Raw genomic sequence first — 21,815 nt, 5'->3', positions numbered from 1 at the left:
CCTACTGATTTTGTTTAAGTCTTTATCAAGCTTCTTCCATGTCATTTCACCAGCTTTTGAAACTAACTCCTTTTCCAGAGGAAAAAAAAGAAAAAGAAAAAAATTTACCATTATTCTATTACTTTGCTTGTTCATTATTACTGTCTTCTAGGTTGGGGAATAGAAAGAAAAACGAACAAAAAGGTAAATAAAATACTTCATGTCAAAACCTGTCCTGTGCGTGGGCACCGCCTTTATCACATGGGCAGATAAATAAGCCCTCGACTGCACTTGATCTGAGAAGAGCCACAGAAAGCCAATAATATGAATGTAAAGGCTTGTCTCTGTATATGCCCACTATTTTTTGCATGTTTCTTCTTACATAAGGAAAAATTTTCTTTAAAAATGTATTTTGAACACATTTTTTGATTATTAAAGTAATACATTTTCTTTAGAAATTTTAGACAATTCATAAAAGTACAAGAAATCAAATAAAATTATTCCCTTAATCTTACTATCCAGAGGGAGTCAGCATTAATATTTTGGTATAATTCTTTCAGAGACGAAGGAAATAATTTTTTTTAACTGAATATAATATGGAGCCTATCTTACTTAGAAAATTTGGATTATACTTTACATATAATTTGTATTTGGCTTTTTACACTTCACAGTATATTGTGAGCATTCCCCACATCGTTAAATATTCTTCTGAGTAACCAGAGTAGATCAGCAATAGTTCACTTAAAACAGTGAACAAGCTGCATTAAAAACCAGCCAGAGCCTTACCAAAGAGCTGATGCTATGAATACCAATCATAGCTTAGTTGCTGTTCCATATGTTAATTTAATTTGACAGAGTAAGAGTCTTTGAAGTCCTAATTCTCTTTTGCACCCAATAAACCAGTTTTTATAGTGCCTGAACTTTTAGACATCAGCCTGCAGCTAAACTCATGTCGGGAAGTTGCCATGAGGTCACATGTAACAATGGATGGAGGGGGAGTTCCTCTGGAAGTCTTGTGAGAGAGGTGAGGGAGACTGGGAGGGATTACTCTGGGCGGGGGAGGGGGGGTCAGTGCCTCTGGCGAGAGCATCTTATAGGCATACAGATTTGTTACCATCTTACGTGAGCCCTTGAAGGGTGATTCCTACAGAAGTGGGTCCTCAGTAGCCCAGCAACATTCTTTAATAAGTATTTATGTACATCTTTGGGTTTATTTGTGGGCTCCGTGGCTTTAGAAGGGAAAAGCTAAGCAGAAGTCTCAATGGTGTGTGGTTTTTGCTTCCCATACTTGAGCGAGAAGAAAATCCTAGAGTCTTCCCCACCATCAACACTTAGAATTCAAATTGTCACAGAATGTTTAGAGAGATATTTTTGTTTGAGTGCTGACTAGAGTTGGTGGAACTGATTAGAGAGGTGGAGGAGAAAAGGGCATTAAAGAAGGGGATGAAAATGAAAGAGCTTAAGAATAAATGATGCTGAACATTAAGTCCTATGGGGAAAGGATTTTGAGTTTTCTTTTCTTATTCTTTTTTAGATTGTAAGTTCTTTGAGGGCAAAAGAGCATGTTTATAAGGTTTCATATGCTTAGGAGTTGACTGTTAAGAGTCTTAATAGTCATTCCAGAGGCTCAACATTAAATATAGTGTTGTAATTGCTACAAACATTAAAGATCGATAGCTTTTCAAATCAGGCTTCGCTCACAATGGCTGCTCATCTACAACGTGCCGCACCCATGCTAGCAACTTGTTCCAGTGGTGAATGGGCAGTCCTTGAGGCTTAAGACGATGGAAATCAAGCATGTGAACTGTGCACTTCAATTAAAAGGGGTCAGTCCTCTGCTGGAGTCTTGTGCTGAGTGTTCTGGGCCTCCCAGCATTTGTGTGAAGTTAGATCACTCAACGATTAACGAGCATGAGGGAAAATGATGGAGAGATTCAAATAGGAGTCTGTGCTCCTCTTTGGAAGCACCTGGAAGGCCTATTCTTTGGGGAGTTCATTAATGACAGCAGTTTGGGAATAGGGAGCAGAAAGATAGAGTGGCCCCTGAGGAGACACACAAGCCAACATTTAGGGAAATCGGTCATTAACAGGAAATTATTGGACAAGTGCTTAATTTTTCCAGTAAGGATGTTTCTAGGTAACATTCCTGTTGTGGCTGAGTGGTTCTGGGATGTGGTAGACATGGGATTAGGCAGCTGCACTGGAGAATCATGATGTCATTGGGTTTCCGACATAATTTCGAGTCCTCCTCCTGCCCCTGGGTGGTATCGACTACCACTGTGACTAAAGTTCCATTTTGGCAGTCCCTTTCGGCTCCTACCACTGCTTCCCAGTCTTCACAAATGTAGCTTGACTGCCTCTTGATACTAACTTACTCAATTTTTACGCCTTTAAATGAGGTTGACACCATACCTGTCTTAAACCCATCTGTGCTGATATAACACAGTACCACAGGCTGGGTCACTTATAAACATCAGACATTTATTTTTCACAGTTCTGGAGGTTGGAAGTCTCAGATCACGGTGCCAGCATGGTCAGGTGAGGGCCCTCTTCCAGGCTGAAGACTTCTTGCTGTGTCTTCACATGGTGGAAGCGGCAAGCCAACTCTGGGGCCTCTTGCAGAAAAGCACCAATCCCATTCATGAGGGCGCTGCCTCATGACCTAGGCACCTCACAAAGGCCTCCGTCCTAATACCATTACTCTGGGGGTTAGGGTTTCAATGTATGTATTTGGGGTTGGGGGACACATTCAGACCATAGCAATGTCTATAGAGTCTTCCAATTAAGCATTTAGAAGAAACTGCATTCTATCCCTGTGGAGGAAGAAGGTCACATTAGACAATCAAGTGGACCAAGAATTTGCCTAAGACTTGGTGTGAATACATATGTGGGAGCTTACCTGACTGTAATGGTGAGTTACGGTACAGTATAAAGGGCACTCTGGATTGCCCATGCCTGACTTTGCAACAGCCATTACATACAAATGGCAACCTGTATATGACATGGACTTCCTCTTCCCCCTCAAGAACAGGTCCAGGAAACTGTTGGCCTGAGCCGTGAGCTGTTCCCCCCAACCTGGATTATCTCACACACCACTGTAGTTCTATTCTTAAGTCTGTTTGTTCTCTTCTGTGCAACTCTTGCTCATACATTCCTGTACTTTTCCTCATGTCATTAAAGTCTTGTTCTCTTGGCTTCTCCATGTTTCCTTTCTCCACATCTCTTCTTCTTTTATGTCCATTGTCTTTCTCTTTATTCTTTCCCTCTTTGCATTCTCACTGTGAGGTGACTGATCCCCGTTGTTGCTGGGAAGCGGAGTTAGACGTTCCTCTCTCGGCTCATCCACAGCACCTCCTACAGGTCAGGGTCACTGCATTGCAGCTATTTGTTTATACACCCGTCTCTGCCTTGAAGGGACTTTCAACTTTAGCAACTTACCTGGCATCTAATGGGAACTTAATAAATGCTTCTGTTTTTAAGCATCATAATTTCAGTAAGAAAGTTTATTCTGCTTTCCAGATAGTCAGTTTATGAACAGACTTTTGGAACCCAACTCCTGTGTAGGTTGAGGACTTCCTGCAATGTAGTCAAACTACAGCAAAAGGCTTTTTGTTACAGAACTATAATCTTGATGTACTTTGGCCCCACCTGAATTCCACTGTAATTGCCTTTACAACATATATCCTGCTATCACTTTTCTAACACCTTTATTGGAGTATAATTGCTTTACAATGGTGGTCAGTTTCTGCTTTATAACAAAGTGAATCAGCTATACGTACACTTATATCCCCCTATCCCCTCCCTCTTGCGTCTCCCTCCCACCCTCCCTATCCCACCCCTCTAGGTGGTCACAGAGCACCGAGGTGATCTCCCTGTGCTATATAGCTGCTTCCCACTAGCTATCTATTTTACATTTGGTAGTGTATATATGTCCATGCCACTCTCACTTCGTCCCAGCTTACCCTTCCCCCTCCCCATGTCCTCAAGTCCATTCTCTATGTCTGTGTCTTTACTCCTGTCCTGCCCTTAGGTTCTTCAGAACCATTTTCTTTTTTTTTTTAGATTCCATATATATGTGTTAGCATACAGTATTTGTTTTTCTCTTCTGACTTACTTCACTCTGTATGACAGACTCTAGATCCATCCACCTCACTACAAATAACTCAATTTCGTTTCTTTTTATGGCTGAGTAATATTCCATTGTATATATGTGCCACATCTTCTTTATCCATTCATCTGTCGATGGACACTTAGGTTGTTTCCATGTCCTGGTTATTGTAAATAGTGTTACAATGAACATTGTGGTTCATGACTCTTTTTGAATTATGGTTTTCTCTGGGTATATGCCCAGTAGTGGGATTGCTGGGTCATTTGGTAGTTCTATTTTTAGTTTTTTAAGGACCCTCCATACTGTTCTCCATAGTGGCTGTATCAACTTACATTCCCACCAACAATGCAAGAGGGTCCCCTTTTCTCCACACCTTCTCTAGCATTTATTGTTTGTTGATTTTTTGATGATGGCCATTCTGACCGGTGTGAGGTGATATCTCATTGTAGTTTTGATTTGCATTTCTCCAATGATTAGTGATGTTGAGCATCCTTTCATGTGTTTGCTGGCAATCTGTATATCTTCTTTGGATAAATGTCTATTTAGGTCTTCTGCCCATTTTTGGATTGGGTTGTTTGTTTTTTTGATATTGATCTGAGTGAGCTGCTTGTATATTTTGGAGATTAATCCTTTGTCAGTTGCTTCATTTGCAAATACTTTCTCCCATTCTGAGGGTTGTCTTTTCGTCTTGTTTATGGTTTCCTTTGCTGTGCAAAAGCTTTGAAGTTTCATTGGGTCCCATTTGTTTGTTTTTGTTTTTATTTCCATTTCTCTAGGAGGTGGGTCAGAAAGAATCCTGCTGTGATTTATGTCACAGAGTGTTCTGCCTATGTTTTCCTCTAAGAGTTTTATAGTGTCTGGCCTTATATTTGGTTCTTTAATCCATTTTGAGTTTATTTTTGTATACAGTGTTAGGGAGTGTTCTAATTTCATTCTTTTACATGTAGCTGTCCAGTTTTCCCAGCACCACTTATTGAAGAGGCCCTTTTCTCCACTGTATATTCTTGTCTCCTTTATCAAAGATAAGGTGACCATATGTGCATGGGTTTATCTCTGGGCTTTCTATCCTGTTCCATTGATCTATATTTCTATTTTTGTGCCAATACCATACTGTCTTGATTACTGTAGCTCTGTAGTATAGTCTGAAGTCAGGGAGCCTGGTTCCTCCAGCTCTCTTTTTCTTTCTCAAGATTGCTTTGGCTATTTGGGGTCTTTTGTGTTTCCATACAAATCCTGCTATCATTTTAAAAAGGTTTAGTTCTGAACACATCCGCTGACAGAGGATTTGTTTTGCTTTCTTTTCTAGGAAACTGTAGCTTAGCAAACTCTTAGACTGTCTGACTTTTTCTTACTTTTAACTGTTGATTAATTTTTTAAGAAAACAAGTAAATAGATTAGTTTTGTTTATATATTATACTCAATAATTACATGTTAGCAATTTAATAATTTTAATAGCAGAGAGTACTTCTAAATCTTCTACTATTTGTTTGCATGTAAACCCTGTACCTAGGTGCTGCAATACTTTCAAAAGAGCACATCAAAGTAATTGTTTTGCCTGGTGCCTGTACAAATTTCTGCTGGGACCTGTCCCATTTAATATAAATTATATTACCTGTGGAATCTAAGAGGATGTAAGGTGTAACATGCCCTGAAGGCAGGAAATTTAAACTATGGATTGTCCTTTTTAGAAAACTTTGGTTTGTTCCTGTAATATGGGATACTTAGCATCCCTAATTTCTGTTTAATCTTTTTACAGGCATATTTTGAATTTTGCATTCGTGTGGAAGACAAGTTCAAAAATCCTGTTATTCTCTCAGGTTAATATGAAAATGAAAACAATCTAAAGCTAGTGGTACTAAGGCTGTACCTGGCTTGGTGACATGGGGAAGAGATGCCATTATCTGAATAAACAGACCCCCCCAAAAAAAAAGAATGAAAATAGACCTTAGACCTAATTTAACCAAATCATCATGCTTCAAGCCTGATGACATGCCTCTGTTTTGCCTACAGAGACATGAATTTAGGGGTAGATCATCTGTAGGCAGGAATTATGGAGTCATAAACCCCATATTCGTAAATCCATTGCACGTAATTTTATACCCTGCTTACAGGACCAAGATGTTAGACTCACACCATGTGGCAGGAACACATGCCTGCCCAGATATGCACATGGAGAGCTCTGGCCTTCCAAATGCATTCACCTCTTCGGAGACTCCCTGACTGGCCTCCCTAGTGCCCTGTGGTCAGCTCCTTGGGCCCATGTGGTCCTAGAATATGAGATTGCTGCATATATATTGTCTTGGGTGTTGAATGTGTAGAAGAAACACTTTCACTAGGACAAAAAAAAAGAGATCGATAAAAATTAATGGTACAAAAGATAATATATTGAGAAGATGTAGAGAGGCAGAAAGGAGAGAGAGACAGAGAGAAACAGAGAAGGAGGGAGGGTGGGAGGGAAGACTAGAGAAGCTAAGAGCAAAGCTCTAAAAGTACAAGGCTCCTATCCTCCCCCCCTCTTTGTGCCCCAGATGGTTCTTACATTCCGTCACACTCAGCTCACAGTCTGGCCTTGAGCACTTATCCATGGGACACCATAGCTGAAAAAATTCTCCTTTCCTTCCACCAGTGGGAGGAAGGGGCTCTGTTCAATCTTTTAATTCAGTCATTGTCTTACCATTCTCATAAGACAGGTCTCCATCACCAGGAACAGAGACTTTCTTCAAATCTTTTTTCTTTTTTTCTCCAATAAGCCAAGTATCCTCTCTAGAAGTCAGATATTACAGTTCTGAACAATAGTTACCACATACTCAAGTACTGTGTTAAATCTTTTATCTCTTACTTAAAAATCTTGACATCTTAGTCTTCACTCCTGTAAAATAGATACTGTTGTCACAACTTTATTGATTACTGAATAAGATACGATATAGCTTTAGGCACGAATATAAACACGTATAGTTGATAATTCTCCATAAAGCCTGCTGTTTTCCCTTTGCTCCTGTCTGCATCTCTCTCTGTCCTGCTTCTGTGGGCTCTGATTTTCCATGGATATCTTCAGGTAGGAACTTTGGGTACTGGATCCTGGGCCACTTTTTACGGTTTCCTCCCTTTTTTCCTTTTTACAATAGCTCCTTATGAGTTCTCAGAGCACTTTCCAACTTAAACTGAAATGCACATCTCCATTTCTTTTGGTTTCTTACATGCGTCCCCTTTCCTTAAAAAACAACTAAGTACCCTTTGTTCCCTGGGTTGACTGAATTCAGAGGGCCCAAATCCAACTCTTAAGTTTTTGAACTGTATAGACTAAGAAGTAGCAATTACTAGTCACTGAATGTCAGTGGTTAAGAGACTTGATTTTCAGCCTTTCATAGACCCCCAAACCCCACTTAAGTTTATTTCTTGCAGCATTGGAGTCCCCACCAGACTCTGCAACAATGGTCAAGATCCTCATGAGTAATAGCATCAAGAAATAAGGTTTGGGCTTCCCTGGTGGCGCAGTGGTTGGGAGTCTGCCTGCCGATGCAGGGGACGCAGGTTCGTGCCCCGGTCCGGGAAGATCCCGCATGCCGCGGAGTGGCTGGGCCCGTGAGCCATGGCTGCTGAGCCTGCGCGTCGGAGCCTGTGCTCCACAACGGGAGAGGCCACAACAGTGAGAGGCCCGCGTACCACAAAAAAAAAAAAAAAGAAAGAAGGCTTCAGAAGTATGACAGACATTTTCTCATCCTAAAAACTGATGTATATCTAATAGAAATTCCACTCTTCATTTCAACACAAGACTTTGTATATCCAGATCACTTGGAATACTATGATAACTTAGGCACAAGCAAGTTTAGAAGATGCCTCTGTGCTCAAATGTTGGGTCTGGGAAACAGCTAGCTGGGTTTTGTTGTTAGAAAAACAGATATTCAAAGGTCGGGGTAGCAGAAACACTATCTCTATCACTTCACTTTAAAGTTAGTTTTAGATAAAAGGATAACTTAATAATGGGCTGGTTGTTGGGAGGATCAGGCTTCTAAAAACCTTAATATGCTTTCAACTTTCCCCGGAAGCAGGTGACAGGGTAGTTACCATCCACATCCTCTTCTCAACAGAGCAGCTTCTCTGTTGGCACATTGCTTGGCAGAGCTCCAAGGAGAGCTGTGTGATGACAGCGGGATTAGGATGCAGGAAGCAGGGCTGGGTCAGAGGCTCTAAGTTGCCTATTTCTCCTAGTCCCTTAGTATGGTCAATTCCACTAATGCAGCTTATCCCTAAAGCCAAGCCTGCTAATGAGCACTTGGGCATTTGAATTCCCATCATATCAAACAATTTCATTTGAGACCCTTTTCCATCTCTGTCATACTTGTAATGATGGGATCCCTTACACTGTAGCTTCCTTGCCTCCCTTAAAGACTAGAGTATCTGTGTAGAAATAATACCATACATGGTGAAGGCTCCATCTTGTTGAATATCCAAGATGTGGAATTCATCACATTGAGCTCTATGTTGATCAATGATTTCATGCTTGAAATTGTTTTATAAGCATGGCCCAATAGGAATGAGGCTCTTATGGTGGCATCTCTATGCTAAATTCTGCTCTCTGTGGATCTGGGTATATTTACAGTTACAGATGCTATATTATATAGAGTTTCTAGTGTAAATCAGGGCTTCAGACTGTGATTCCTGACTTAGACACCGTAGCTCTCTTCAATTTTATTATCTATAACTATGTTTTCTTCCCATTAGTTTTTCTGTGCATGGTCTCTTTATAATCCCAAAACACCCAATAATTGCAATCCTTAGCACATTTCCCAGAATGATTCTTAAGGTAAATAATAAATGTTTTTAAATCTCTTTAAATTTCTCCATATTATTTTGGAAAACTAAACAATGAAAAGTTTTCTAAATGTTAAAGTGAACTTGATATGTTTTTTATATTTTGTCATTTACTTCTCCAGAGGACACACTACTTTAAGATTTTTCAGTGCTGTGAAAAAAGAGATAAAGAATTATGATCTCCTCTGTTTCAAATGTGGATAAATGAATGAATAAACAAATGGAGGAAAGAGCATTCTCTGGGTTCAGCCTTCATAGTGGGCTTCAACAACACGAAGAACAAAAGCCTTTAGACATTGCTTCCCACTCTCTAGAACCATGAGGAAGCCAGTCTCATCAGCGTGTCTGTAGAGGGACACGGGTGTCCTAGACACGTTGGTCCTTTTTATTGTTCTCTTACTCTGAATGATCAGTTTTCTTTAGCAATTCTTCTGCCCCCCTTGCAAGCAATCTCTGGAGTTTACAGGTGATTCACATCAAAGTTAAGGGAACAACCGGAGGTGGTATGGTTGACAGCCAATGCTGAGAATGTGGTTGAAAATGCAGGTTAAGATTCTGGAAAGAATCCTGGACCGGAGATTCATTCAGAGACTTAGTGTCGAGTCTTAGCTCTGTCAGTTAGGAACTAGATAAGTTCCTTAGACTCTCTGGGCCACAGCTTTCATAACCCTAAAAATACAAATTGCAATAGGATGATAAAGCCTAATACATAGGGGAATTTGAAAACTAAATGAGGCATTAAATTTTCTAAAATGAGATTACTGTTAAATCCATATAAATATAAGGTAAAAAAACTGCTCTGAGGATTACCAAAGCCCCTAAAGTGGTCATTTAGCACTTATGTATTCCTGCTCTGAGGCAGGATCACACTTAAATTCTTCTTTTCAGATAAAAATCTAAATATATTGCTTGAAAATACCTTCAGAGAAGGTGAGGCTGTAGAACTTGGCTCCACAGAAATGGTTACACTAGACATTGAAACAAAAGTGTTTTCAATATTTGTAATCATGATCCTCTTGTTTTTTATTTATTTCCCCATCCAACATTTCTTTCCTTCTCCCATTCCTTCTGCCTTTTTTTTTTTTTTTTGGCTGCCTTGGGTCTTTGTTGCTGCTCGCGGGCTTTCTCTAGTTGCGGCAAGTGGGGGCTACTCTTCGTTGCGGTGCACGGGCTTCTCATTGCGGTGGCTTCTCTTGCTGCGGAGCATGGGCTCTAGGCACGTGGGCTTCAGTAGTTGTGGCTCGCGAACTCTAGAGAGTAGTTGTGGTGCACGGGCTTAGCTGCTCTGCGGCATGTGGAATCTTCCTGGACCAGGGCTCGAACCCGTGTCCCCTGCATTGGCAGGCAAATTCTTAACCAGTGCACCACCAGGGAAGCCCTTTTGTGCTGTTTTGTAGCATGCCATTCTGTGGCAGTTCTTCTCTTCCTTCTCTCTGATGAATTCCTCCAGCGGTTTCCTTCATTTTAAGCAAACCCCACTTATCGTCTTCTCCCAGAGTCAGACGTCTTGACTTCTGCACAGGAAGAAAATTCCACAGTGTTCCTCAGCCACTAATTCCAACACATGTAACATTCTGAGAAGGAAGCTTTCCTTCGTGTTGCAGTTGAAGCCCATTTCCTATTCTTATTTCTTCAGAATAAGTTTCAAAACAGCTGGCTGCCGTCCTTTAAGTCTACCCTTCCCAGACATTACTTCACAAACATCTCACTTTTCAGTCTATTTTGTCAAGCATGAGTTCTAGAAGTTCCTTTAACTTTTTCTCATCAGGTATATATTGTTCAGCCTTTTAATAAGCAGCATGATGTGATTGAAAGAATATGGTCTTTGCAGTTAGAACTGGGTTTGAATATGCGCCACGGGACTCGGAGTGCCTGACTTCTCTGAACTGCAGTTTCCTCAGCTGTCAGGTGCGGTTAATGGGACCTATGTCATATGGTCCTTGTCGGAATTGATGTAATGTTTCTAGTGTATAATCGATGCTCTGATAAATATTACTTCCCTCTCCCTGTGACCCTCCTCTACATCAGGTCACTATTTTCTACTAGTTTGGAGCCTAGGATTGATCGGAATTTGAAATAATTCTGCCTACTCATCCTCCCAAGACATTCTTTTTATCCCCTCCATTATGCTGTTTCATCACTAGATCTCCTCTGAGGTATTCATGCCATTTCCATATGCCCTCTGATGCTATGTCCACACAGACAAGCTACTCCCAAGAATCAGCTCTGAAAAGAGAACACCCCAAGGAAACAATATGCAAAAAAGTCACTTAATTGGCTTTGGAGGAGTCCAGGATAGCTCTCTTTTTTTTTTTTTTTTTTTTTTTGCCATGGTTTCCTTTTTTTTTGTTTTTAACATCTTTATTGGAATATAATTGCTTTACAATGGTGTGTTAGTTTCTGCTTTATAACAAAGTGAATCAGTTATACATATACATATGTAGCTTTTGACCTCATTTTCACCTCAAAGAGTTACCCAAGTTACCTCTGTGTGGCTTCTTGGTGGCTCTCTCCTACATAGGACCTGTCAGATGTCCTTCATATCGTTTTCAGAACTGAGTTACTCATTCTTGGGTTTCCACCTGAGGTCTAGATGAATCCCAGGACGCATTTTCACTGCTGCTCTGTGTGGCACCCTTGTGCAGATTATAAAAGGCACCCATTCTCAGCAGGTGCACCACCATGCCTGGGAGGATAGCCTGAGGGTTAAAGGGTGGACTGAACTTTCAGCACCCTTGTACGGATTTAACCTTTTTGTAGAAACCAGAGTGTTGGCTCTGATGTGGTTTAACGTCAGAAAACAGATGCTGAAGAAGTACTCCCTATCTTTGTCTCTTTGGTGTCATCCAACGTTAACCTTCCTTTCTCATTCCGTTGGCCTCCTCCTTTTCTTGTATCTGTTATTCCCAATACAATGTGTAATAACATTGCCTTCCCTGCTTCAGTTTGCCGCAGTTACTTCTACTGATTCTAGCTGTTTCTTTACATGCACTTTTGAATACCTGCCTTGATTTTTTTTTTTTTTTTTTTTTTTTTTTTGGTGGTACGCGGGCCTCTCACTGTTGTGGCCTCTCCCTTTGCAGAGCACAGGCTCCGGACGCACAGCTTCAGCGGCCATGGCTCACGGGCCCAGCCACTCCGCGGCATGTGGGATCTTCCCAGACCGGGGCACGAACCCGTGTCCCCTGCATCGGCAGGCGGACTCTCAACCACTGTGCCACCAGGGAAACCCCTGCCTTGATTTTTATTTTGTGTAGAGTTACTCTGTGTTTAAATGCTAGGCAATTTGGGATTAAGCCAAATAGATTTTCCTGAAATTTCCAACATTCTATTCACAGATTCTTTTTCAAAGCAAATTGGCAAATTCGACATAGTTAGTTCCTTTCAGGGTTGTTTCTGCCTCTTTTCCACTCTTCCTCTGGAGGTGACTCTAATGAGTATCTAAAATGGCTTAAACTGAGGTAATAGAAGGACAATGGGGAGGGGTTGCCAAGAGAATTCCATAATCCACACGCTGAAAACCTTCCCAGGATGTGGGAGCTCAGTGGTCCTGAGAGGAGTTCTCTGCTCTCTTCCTTAGCAGGAAAGAAGATCCCTTTCCACTAAGCTCACAACTTTGTGTAAGTCCCACCTAGAACAATAAGGAGGTGCTTTGAACAATTAAGTTGTCCAAAGCTTAGTCAAACCAGTTGTGACGATCAGTGAACTTATAAGTCTCAGCCAGCTTCTTCTCATATCCAGTAACTGATGGTTCTTCTGAAATTCATCTCAAGAAGGTAGAAGAAAATTTTAATGCAAAAAAGGGGATCAAAATTAAGAAATGAGAAGCCAGAGACAAACTTTTCTGACAGCTTGATGTACTGCACTGAAGATAAGTCTTGTGGTGGATATGCTTGGGAATGCCATTATTAAATTTACCTTGCTTCTATTTTTCTTCATCTATTTCTTTTTTTTTTTTTTTTTTTTTTGCCGTACGCGGGCCTCTCACTGCTGTGGCCTCTCCCGTTGCGGAGCACAGGCTCCGGACACACAGGCTCCGCGGCCATGGCTCGCGGGCCCAGCCGCTCCGCGGCATGTGGGATCTTCCGGGATCGGGGCACGAACCCGTGTCCCCTGCATCGGCAGGTGGACTCTCAACCACTGCGCCACCAGGGAAGCCCTCTTCATCTATTTCTAATGTGCCCGTTAGGCCAGTGCCTCCCTGGGAACATAATAATAAAACAACTACTGAGTGAAGTAAATAGAAAAACCTAAGAAGTATTTGTATAACTTCAGCTTGAAGCATTTCTTTCATGCTCTACAAATCACCAGAAGACATGTGATGGGAACCGTTCCTGATCCATTTTAGGATGTGCAGGGCATCCCAAGAAAGTTTTCCTGTTTATTACTTCTCTGAGTGTGTTAATACGTAGATATTTTTACTTTGAGATAGTTAATATCTGGAATAGTTCTTCAACAGGGAAAATGGTGGTGAAAGATTGGATCTGAGGAGATGCTGCAGAAAGAGAGTTAATAGGGCTTAGTAGAAGACTTGAGGGAAGAGTGCCGGGCAAAGGGGACCATGAATGCAGAGGGGGCTGGTGGAAGATAGATCTGAGGGACTGAGGACACCAGTGCCTCTGTGGCTGATGGGGAGATAGCCAGCAGCCGGGCCTGGGGAGGGGGTGGAGAGATGATACAGTCTGGTTTTGACATGTTGGTTTTAGATGGCAGTGAAATATCTAATCTGTGTAGTTCGTAGACATTGGGAAATAAGGGACTGAAGAGAAAGTGAAAGGTCAGGGCTGAAGATGGGGCTCTGGGGCTCCTCTGAGTACAGGTTCTGATTGAAGCCACGTGGGTGCCTCAAGGGAGTGAGCAGAGAAGGAGGAGAACAGCAGGGAGCCTGGGGCTGAGCCCTTGGGGCGCTAAGTGATGGTGCGTGGAGGGAGGAGGGGGGAGTTGAAGAAGAAAGAAAAAGTAAGTGGAGGTATTTGAGAGTCTGTGGCCTCAGTCCCACGCCGCTGAGTCCATGAAGAGGTTGGGAAGCCCATCGAGGTGTGGAAGGCAGCTGGATCCCTAGAACTGGGACGCTGCTAAGAAGTTCAGTAAAGTGCCTTGGTGGTGTTTGATGACTCATAAAAGGGACAAACAAAAGCTAGGACTTCGAGACAGAGGCACACTCGGGGCAGAATCTGGGTCTGATCATCTTGAATGAATGAGTGAGTGAATGAATGAATGAATCAGTCACATAAGCAGATATAGGTGATCATGGGTTTTTGTCCATAAAAAAAGAGGATAATAGCATAGTACTCAACTGTGCCTATAAAGTCGCTGACAGGCCTAACACGTACGACAGGCAGAAGGGAGAAGAGTTGAGAAAAGAAAGGAGAAGCGTCACTGAGGAGGAGAGGAGAAGACAGGGGTCATGAGCAAAGCTGACCTGTTCCTGGAGTGTGAAGTCGGAGAGATAAACAACCTCAGTGTTCGGGTTTGGCCTTGAATTTGTTTGACTGTCTAGCTGTTTCCCGAACATTCATCTTTTCCCTCGGATGGAACTTTAAGCTTCTTAGCAGAGACCAAAAAAAAACTCTTTTGTATATCTCTTTGGTACCTAATGCAGTTCTACAGCATTTATTCTACACTTAATGACAGATTGAGAGAAAGAGAGGCACGTTTTCAGTCATTTCTACAAGTGTATAATTATCCAGAAATTTAGTCGGGGGAAACCTCCTTTTTTTTTTTTAATTGAAGTATAGTTGATTTACAATGTTGTGTTAGTTTCAGGTGTACTGTAAAGTGATTCAGTTGTATATATATATGTGTGTGTGTGTATATATATATTCTTTTGCAGATTCTTTTCCATTACAGTTATTACAAAATATTGCGTATACAGTACTATGTAGTACTATGCAGTGCTATACAGTACATTGTTGTTGGTTATCTATTTTATATATGAAACCTCCAGTTTTGATAAATCAAACTAAAACATCCCTAATCATCCCTTCTACACTCAGAGGAGACTTTTAACTTGGATTTTCTAAATCATTTACCCCAACCTCTTCCTCTAAAAGAATGTCTAGATGCATTGCTTGTGACATGTCCTTCAGAGCCAGCTATACAAACATCCTTCCTAATCTTAGCAAAATGCAGACACACGGCATATTTATATTTCAAGGATTTGAAATATGCTTCTCTCACTTCCCTCACTCTGATTTTTGTTCCATTTTCATAAGAATACCTGTAAGTATTTGCAGATGAATTAAAGACAGCATTGTTCTAGAGGGAAATCTGATGTCCATGTAATTTTGCAATAGGAGGACTTAAAAAGAGAGCTCAGGCTTGTTGATGTTGAGTGTACACATGGGAAACAAAAGCAAGGCTGGTGAGAAAATTTGGTGGAGGTGGTTAATTAATTTTGAACCTGGGAAATGCCTCTATAGTTAGTCTACAAGATCTCCTTTAAAGAATCCCAGACACCTGGAAAAATCAACGTTTTTATTTTCTACCAATTTATGTGCAGCAATGATCTGAATAAGAAAATGGTTCTGAAAGCATCAAACTGTAATTTTCTTATCATTTGAAAATGTCTGCACACATTTTTCTCAAACTTTTAAGAAAAGAAGTAAAATTCACCTGTAGGTAGAGATCAAGATGGAAGTGTTGACAAATATCCAGAGGCTGGAGACTCGGGAAATAGTCTTAGGAATGGCATCTGTATGTACCCTTAGTATGTTCTACCACCAGTGTTCCTAGAAGGGCAATGAATAGACTGTTGAAAAGGCAGCAATGTTACTTGTTTTATTAAATCTATAAAGGTTGCTGGCATCCATTTCCTGGCAGTCATTCCTGTTTTTAGGGGTGATGTCTGTGATATTGCAGAGCAAGAGATACCAGTGGGTCAACCATAACAAAGTGCCTCTAGATGTAAAAAAAATGTAGAACTACCATATGACCCAGCAGTCCCACTCCTGGGTGTATACCTGAAAGAAACAAAAACACTGATATGAAAAGATACATGCACCTCAACAATCATAGCAGCATCATTTACAATTGCCAAAATACGGAAGCAACCCAAGTGTCCATCAACAGATGAATGGATAAAGAAGATGTGGTATATATATACAATGGAATACTATTCAGCCATAAAAAAGAGTGGAATTTTGTCATTTGCAGCAACATAGATGGATAATGGAGGGTATTATGCTAAGTGAAATAAGTCAGACAGAGAAAGACAAATACTGTATGATATCACTTACATGTGGAATCTAAAAAATACAACAAACTAGTGAATAAAACAAAAAAGAAGCAGACTCACAGATACAGAGAAGAAACTAGTGGTTACTGGTGGAAATGGGAGGGGAGAGGGGCAAGATAGTGGTAGGAGATTAAAAAAAGCATTATTATGGGATTATATGAAATCATGTGTGTGAAACTTTTGAAAATTGTAAAGCACCTTAGAATTTAAAGAAACTTTCTTGCGATTAAAAAAAAAAAGTTTCTGCAGGAAGGAAAGGGTACCACTCTGGTAAATCTCTCAGGAGGATAAGAAAGAAAAGGGAGGGCCAGACAGTCTTCGTTCATGTGATAGAACTTTCCCACAGAAAATGGATGAATATCAGATAAGAACTTTTATCAGACCTCATGGATTTTACAGCCACATCTCTGTGGGAATACTATGCAGCATAGATTCGCTAAATCCCAAACATGGATGACGGAAAGCACTATAAAAATATAGACTGGCACCCTGAGAAGAACAATAGCCAGTCTTCGTTAATCACACTGATATAAACACTAGACGTTGTGGTGTGCTTGTTAAATGACACATAAGATAGTATGACTAATGAAAGTATAGCAGTAGCCCAAGAGCTCCTGGCCCAAAAGGAAGCTCAAGTGAATTAGACAAGATATTGAATAAAGACATGGTAGTGGTCCTAATGGAAAGCCAAATATATGCTGATCCACTTTTCTATGTCTGCTTTTGTCAGGCTTTCTTAAGACTGTGGAGGAGCCTTGAGCATGACTGCAGAAGACAGGTACCTATAGTCAGTTAATTCCCAGCTCTAGAAGCAAGAGGAAGTTGGCAACCGAGGAGATGCTTTCACTGATAAGGGAAGGTGTTTCCAGCACAGATCTTTGCAGATGAAATAAAATGTATGAAACAGAAACTAAACATTATTCAAAAGCTAATGCAATAATCCTTCAACATGTATGTAAATCAGCTGTTTTCCTTACTCTGGAAGACAGAGAACAATGTGGAAGGGTGTGGCATGTTCTATTACTTGCCATTAAATTGATGAGAATTAGAACATCTGAGAATCCATCAACACCACTGAAAGACATGTCATAGAATCAAGTAAGGGGTAGAGTATGTATATAAATGACAAAATAGGACCAAAAACTGTCACCGGGTGGTGTTCAGATCTGCTCTGTTTATTTGTGGCCTTATTTAACCTGTTTTACCTCAATCTGTAAAGGATTCAGGCTATAAAAAAGAACACGAGGGCTTCCCTGGTGGCGCAGTGGTTGAGAGTCCGCCTGCCGATGAAGGGGACACGGGTTCGTGCCCTGGTCCGGGAAGATCCCACATGCCGCGGAGCGGCTGGGCCCGTGATCCATGGCCGCTGAGCCTGCGCGTCCGGAGCCTGTGCTCCGCAATGGGGGAGGCCACAACAGTGAGAGGCCCGTGTACCGGAAAAAAAAAAAAAAAAAAGAACACGAAGGACCTCGGACAACCCAAGTTTTCAGTGACCAGAGGTGGACTCTAAGATCTGTAACACTGAGTGGTTGCTATTTTTCTTAGGCACAAAGTTGAATTCTGGTTCCTGGAAGCTGATGTTTGGGAGGAAACCATTCAGTCTGTGGATGAAGGGAGGCAACACAAAGCCAGCAGTCCCAGCACAATGCGACCTCCTTGTCCCCTAGTGGAGGTTTACGTAGACACTCTCTGTAGGAGACTAAACAATTGTTTTGGCTTCTCTGTGAAAATAGCCATCACAGGAGGGATGACTCCTGGGGGAAAATTGGAAAGGCAGTTAACCTCTCCCACAGGAAAGGCTTGCCTCTCAATAGGAATACAGTTTTAGGAGCAATCTCCAAACCTGAGCAAAATATTTCCTGGATTTAGAGACTGAATTTGGGGGTTGCCAAATCCTCATAAAACATCAAGGGTCTACTAAAATATAATAGGAAATGATGGAGAAAAGAAAAATAGACAAGGAAAATGTAAAAGATTTTACAGAGTGTGTATTTTAGATCCAATTCTCCTACTACTAACCATGTGACCTTGGGAAAATCTGACCACTTCTTTGGTGTCTCCAATTGGAATCGAGGGGAAATTGCTCCTTCTCAGTAATTGGTGTGCCCTAGAGAAGGGTGGCTGGCTCCTCTGGCTGATTTAATTGTAAATTCGGGTCCAGTAAAAGAGAAGCAAAAATTCCCTACAGCCATATGTACATGTATATATAGGAGCCATAAGAAGGCTCCTCAGGGAATAAGAGGACAAGATTCTAGGTCCTTTCCCACTCCCAAACCACAGCACCTCTGTCTTTATCATTTATACAAATTGATGTTCTAAGACTGTGTGTGGGAAGAAGGGGAAGTGGAAGGGTTCTTTGATGAAGGAACACTGGTCACCCATGATGGGCTTCCCTGTATTATATGCAGGTCACTGTCAGTTCTCTGCTTTCAGGGAATAAGCTGGTACCGTCTTCGGCTCCTCATGCCAGCTCTGGCCCTGAACTAGGCAAACAAAATATGTTAGGATGCTGAAGAGCAAACAACTGTCTGACTTGCCTGGTGAGTACCTTAAGCTCCTGTAGGTTCCTGTACCCAGGGGGAACCAAGAATAAGCGTGTTAGGACACCAATAGAAGTGCCATTTTATGGCTTCAAATGGGAGCTCTAGAGGTTGTCTGATCAGAGATGCCAAACTTTCACACCCCTCAGAAAGCTTTCCCCAGTGGCAGCCCCAGCCTGCCTGGGAAGGTACTACCTAAGAGTAACTAAAATTTCTCCTGCTGTTACCAAGATTCCTTTTGTCATGGTTTATTCAGGGCCGTGGAAGCTTTGCCTAGTACCTACTGTCCTGCATGTTATTGAAACTAGGTTTTAAATTCTTCACTTCCAATTAAGGTGTAAAATTATTTTCCTCTATCTTCATCTGACCTGCTTCTAATCCCATTGTTCTTTTTGCTGTCTGAAGATACTCTCCAATTTCTCCAACACATTAATTCCTGGACTGTAAATTGGATAGAGGGCAGGTACTCAAATTCTGTAAATGCCCTGTGGTTACAAATCCCAGGTGTCCTCTACCTTGGCTCAGCCTTCACAGGACCTGCGCACGTGCGCGTGCGCGCGCGCACACACACACACACACACACACACACAGTTCAGAGGTCACTCTAAACAACAGTATCTATGACGTCTCTGGCAGAGGGTACTTTGCTGTGCAGTGGAATAGAGTTGGCTCAGAGGTTCCTCCTGCCTTTACATCTCAAGATAATGTTCTCAAGTATATTTTCATATACACAAGTATCCAATTTACTTTCCCTTTCCTTCTCTCTTCCAACTCTTACAGAGTTTCAAATATTTATTTATTTATTTATGGTTGCCTTGGGTCTTCGTTGCTGCACACGGGCTTTCTCTAGTTGCGGCGAGTGGGGGCTACTCTTTGTTGCGGTGTGTGGGCTCAGTAGTTGTGGCTCGCGGGCTCTAGAGCACAGGCTCAGTAGTTGTGGCGCACAGGCTTAGTTGCTCCGCGGCATGTGGGATCTTCCTGGGCCAGGGCTTGAACACCATGTCCCCTGCATTGGCAGGCGGATTCTTAACCACTGCGCCACCAGGGAAATCCCTCAGGTTCTTTCAGAACATGTCTTCCCACTTTATTCCATGCCTCTTCTACCATTTTGTCCCATTGCTAGAGTGGCCCAGGCAATACACATATCAGAGAAGAGAGAAACCATATGTTTTGAGGTAAAATTTAAGGGAATGAAGCAAGAATGCCATTAATCTTCAGCCCTTGAAAATGCCTAGAAACTCCCATTCAGACCCTCCTCAAAAGTTTCCATCCACTGTCTTTTATTAAAATCTGGTATTCCTCAAATATCAGGTTCCAAAATGAATTTCAAAATTATTTCTTAGGAACCTTTAACTCCTTTAATTAACTGTGAATAGCTCAAGTGTTTCTTTCTGTCATTTCTGTTATAAATGTGCTACACTTTATGTTATAGACTTTTGTCCCCAGCCTGAGAATCTAACCACCATTTATACCTTCGTTCACTCAAAGGAAATTATCTAACAAATTTGAAAAAAACTGACACCCAACTCAACTGTTGGACTGGTTCTGTTCTAATAAGGGTTTGGTTAGCCCAGAGCAGGAGGAAATAGTCCTCTAGCCTGTGAAATACAGCTAAGGAAAACATCACAGGTAGAGCAAGGAAATTTCATTTCTGAGACCTTGGAAAGTAATTGGACTTGCAATTTAGGGGTGTGTTTAGGATCGATAATCAGCAGTCTGGATGCCAAAGTTCTGGTTCTGCTCCTGAGGCCATCTTTACCTTTAGGGAAGTGTACTGCTTGCAGCTCATCATATTTGTCTTTGAGTCTAATACAAGACTTCATAGTAGGGCACTTAGTAATTGCTCCTTGAACTGAATTTCACCCGAAGCTAATTAATGGTTCTTCACCATCAGATTTGGAGTAAAAATGAAATTAAATGAAAATCATTCTAAAGTACTCAGGTTAAATCGCCTCAAATAATGATTTAAATTTTCAGTGAGTGGGAGGATGCAGATCTTGGGGGCATTTTCAGTGGCGTGTGCGGGAGATGGGAATGTGTGTGTCCACACGTGCATTCTTACATAGTAGAAGGAAGGAAGTTGTGAAAGGGAAGAAAATAGAGCCATTGACTGAAGAGCCATAAAGCTGTTTTTAGAATGACTGCTTCTGTTGTATTGGGGAACGCTTCCTTTGAGAAGGGGTATATTATGCATCCTCTTTCCATTAAGTCTATTTTGGGAAGAAATTACAGAGCATAATATATTACCAACTCCCAGGGTTCTCTTATCAACACAGCCTCTATTCTCATTACACACCTGCTTAGAGCAAAATGAATTAAAGCTTCTGCTGTCAGGGACACCATCGCAAGACCATCAAAATCTCCACTAAATCACTGTATTTATTAAAGCTTCTGCTCTCGGGGACACCAAAACGCAAGACCATCAAAATCTCCACTAAATCACTGGAGCTTTTTATTAGGGAAGCCACTGATTTTTTGAAAAGTGTTAACTCCGCCCCTAAAAGCCATGTGTGAGAGCAAGCACGGGGTTCCGGTGGTTTGAGCATTCAGTAAGTTTCAACCGTGGCAAAGTCTAGGAATTGTTTTCTAAACAGTGTAGGGCTTCCTACTCCGGGTGAAGATTTATCTGCATTTGGCAACTACTCCCGGTTACTGTGGATCCAGAAGTTTACTTCTCAATAGTTTTACAAATTCTGTGTTTAACTCTGTCTCTGTAGAATTAATTCATGGAAGGCGGGAGGAGGGGGCGGGGCAGAGGCTTTCAAGGCGGGTTTACAGAGTTGAGTTTTTAAAGTCATAGAAGCCATTTTCCCCCTGACCACAACAGTGTGGTGAAGTTCTGTTTCAGCCCGAACGCAGTTTGCATCGGCATGTACATTGATTAAAACATGAAAATAAAACAACTTCAGTGCTGAGCAATTTTTGTTAAAGAAGTCGTTTAATCATTAGACAACCACTGTTTTCTTTTGCCCTTTAAACCTACATTCAATCAGCTCGGATGCTGGTTTACAGCCTCGTTAACTGCTGAGATTACAAAGGAAAGGTTAGCAGGATCACCACCAGCAGCAGGAAGCTCTGAAACGCACCCGTTGTCACATGAAACATTCAGCAAGATGCGCCTTCAGCTGTTTCCCAACAC

The 21,815-nt window shown here is 41.5% G+C and overlaps 1 protein-coding gene across 3 annotated transcripts in view; it reads left to right on the top strand.

Moving 5' to 3' along the window:
- Nucleotides 1-21,815, top strand: part of HMGA2 (high mobility group AT-hook 2) — a 140,069-nt gene that overhangs the window by 83,798 nt on the left and 34,456 nt on the right. The window contains exon 4 of one of the 3 annotated variants that reach the window (XM_060112434.1): nt 7,490-7,565. The exons of 1 other annotated variant lie outside the window; for it this stretch is intronic. In XM_060112434.1, coding sequence (XP_059968417.1) covers nt 7,490-7,537 — 48 coding nt within the window. In that variant the 3' untranslated portion in view covers nt 7,538-7,565. Of the gene's footprint in view, nt 1-5,843; nt 5,926-7,489; nt 7,566-21,815 lie in introns of those variants that run through there. One more of the 3 variants, XM_060112432.1, reaches the window with a different exon arrangement.

The sequence above is a fragment of the Mesoplodon densirostris genome, chromosome 11 (genome assembly GCF_025265405.1).
Source record: "Mesoplodon densirostris isolate mMesDen1 chromosome 11, mMesDen1 primary haplotype, whole genome shotgun sequence".
NCBI classification, from domain to species: domain Eukaryota; kingdom Metazoa; phylum Chordata; class Mammalia; order Artiodactyla; family Ziphiidae; genus Mesoplodon; species Mesoplodon densirostris.
This window is presented reverse-complemented; position numbering and strand designations above follow the sequence as displayed.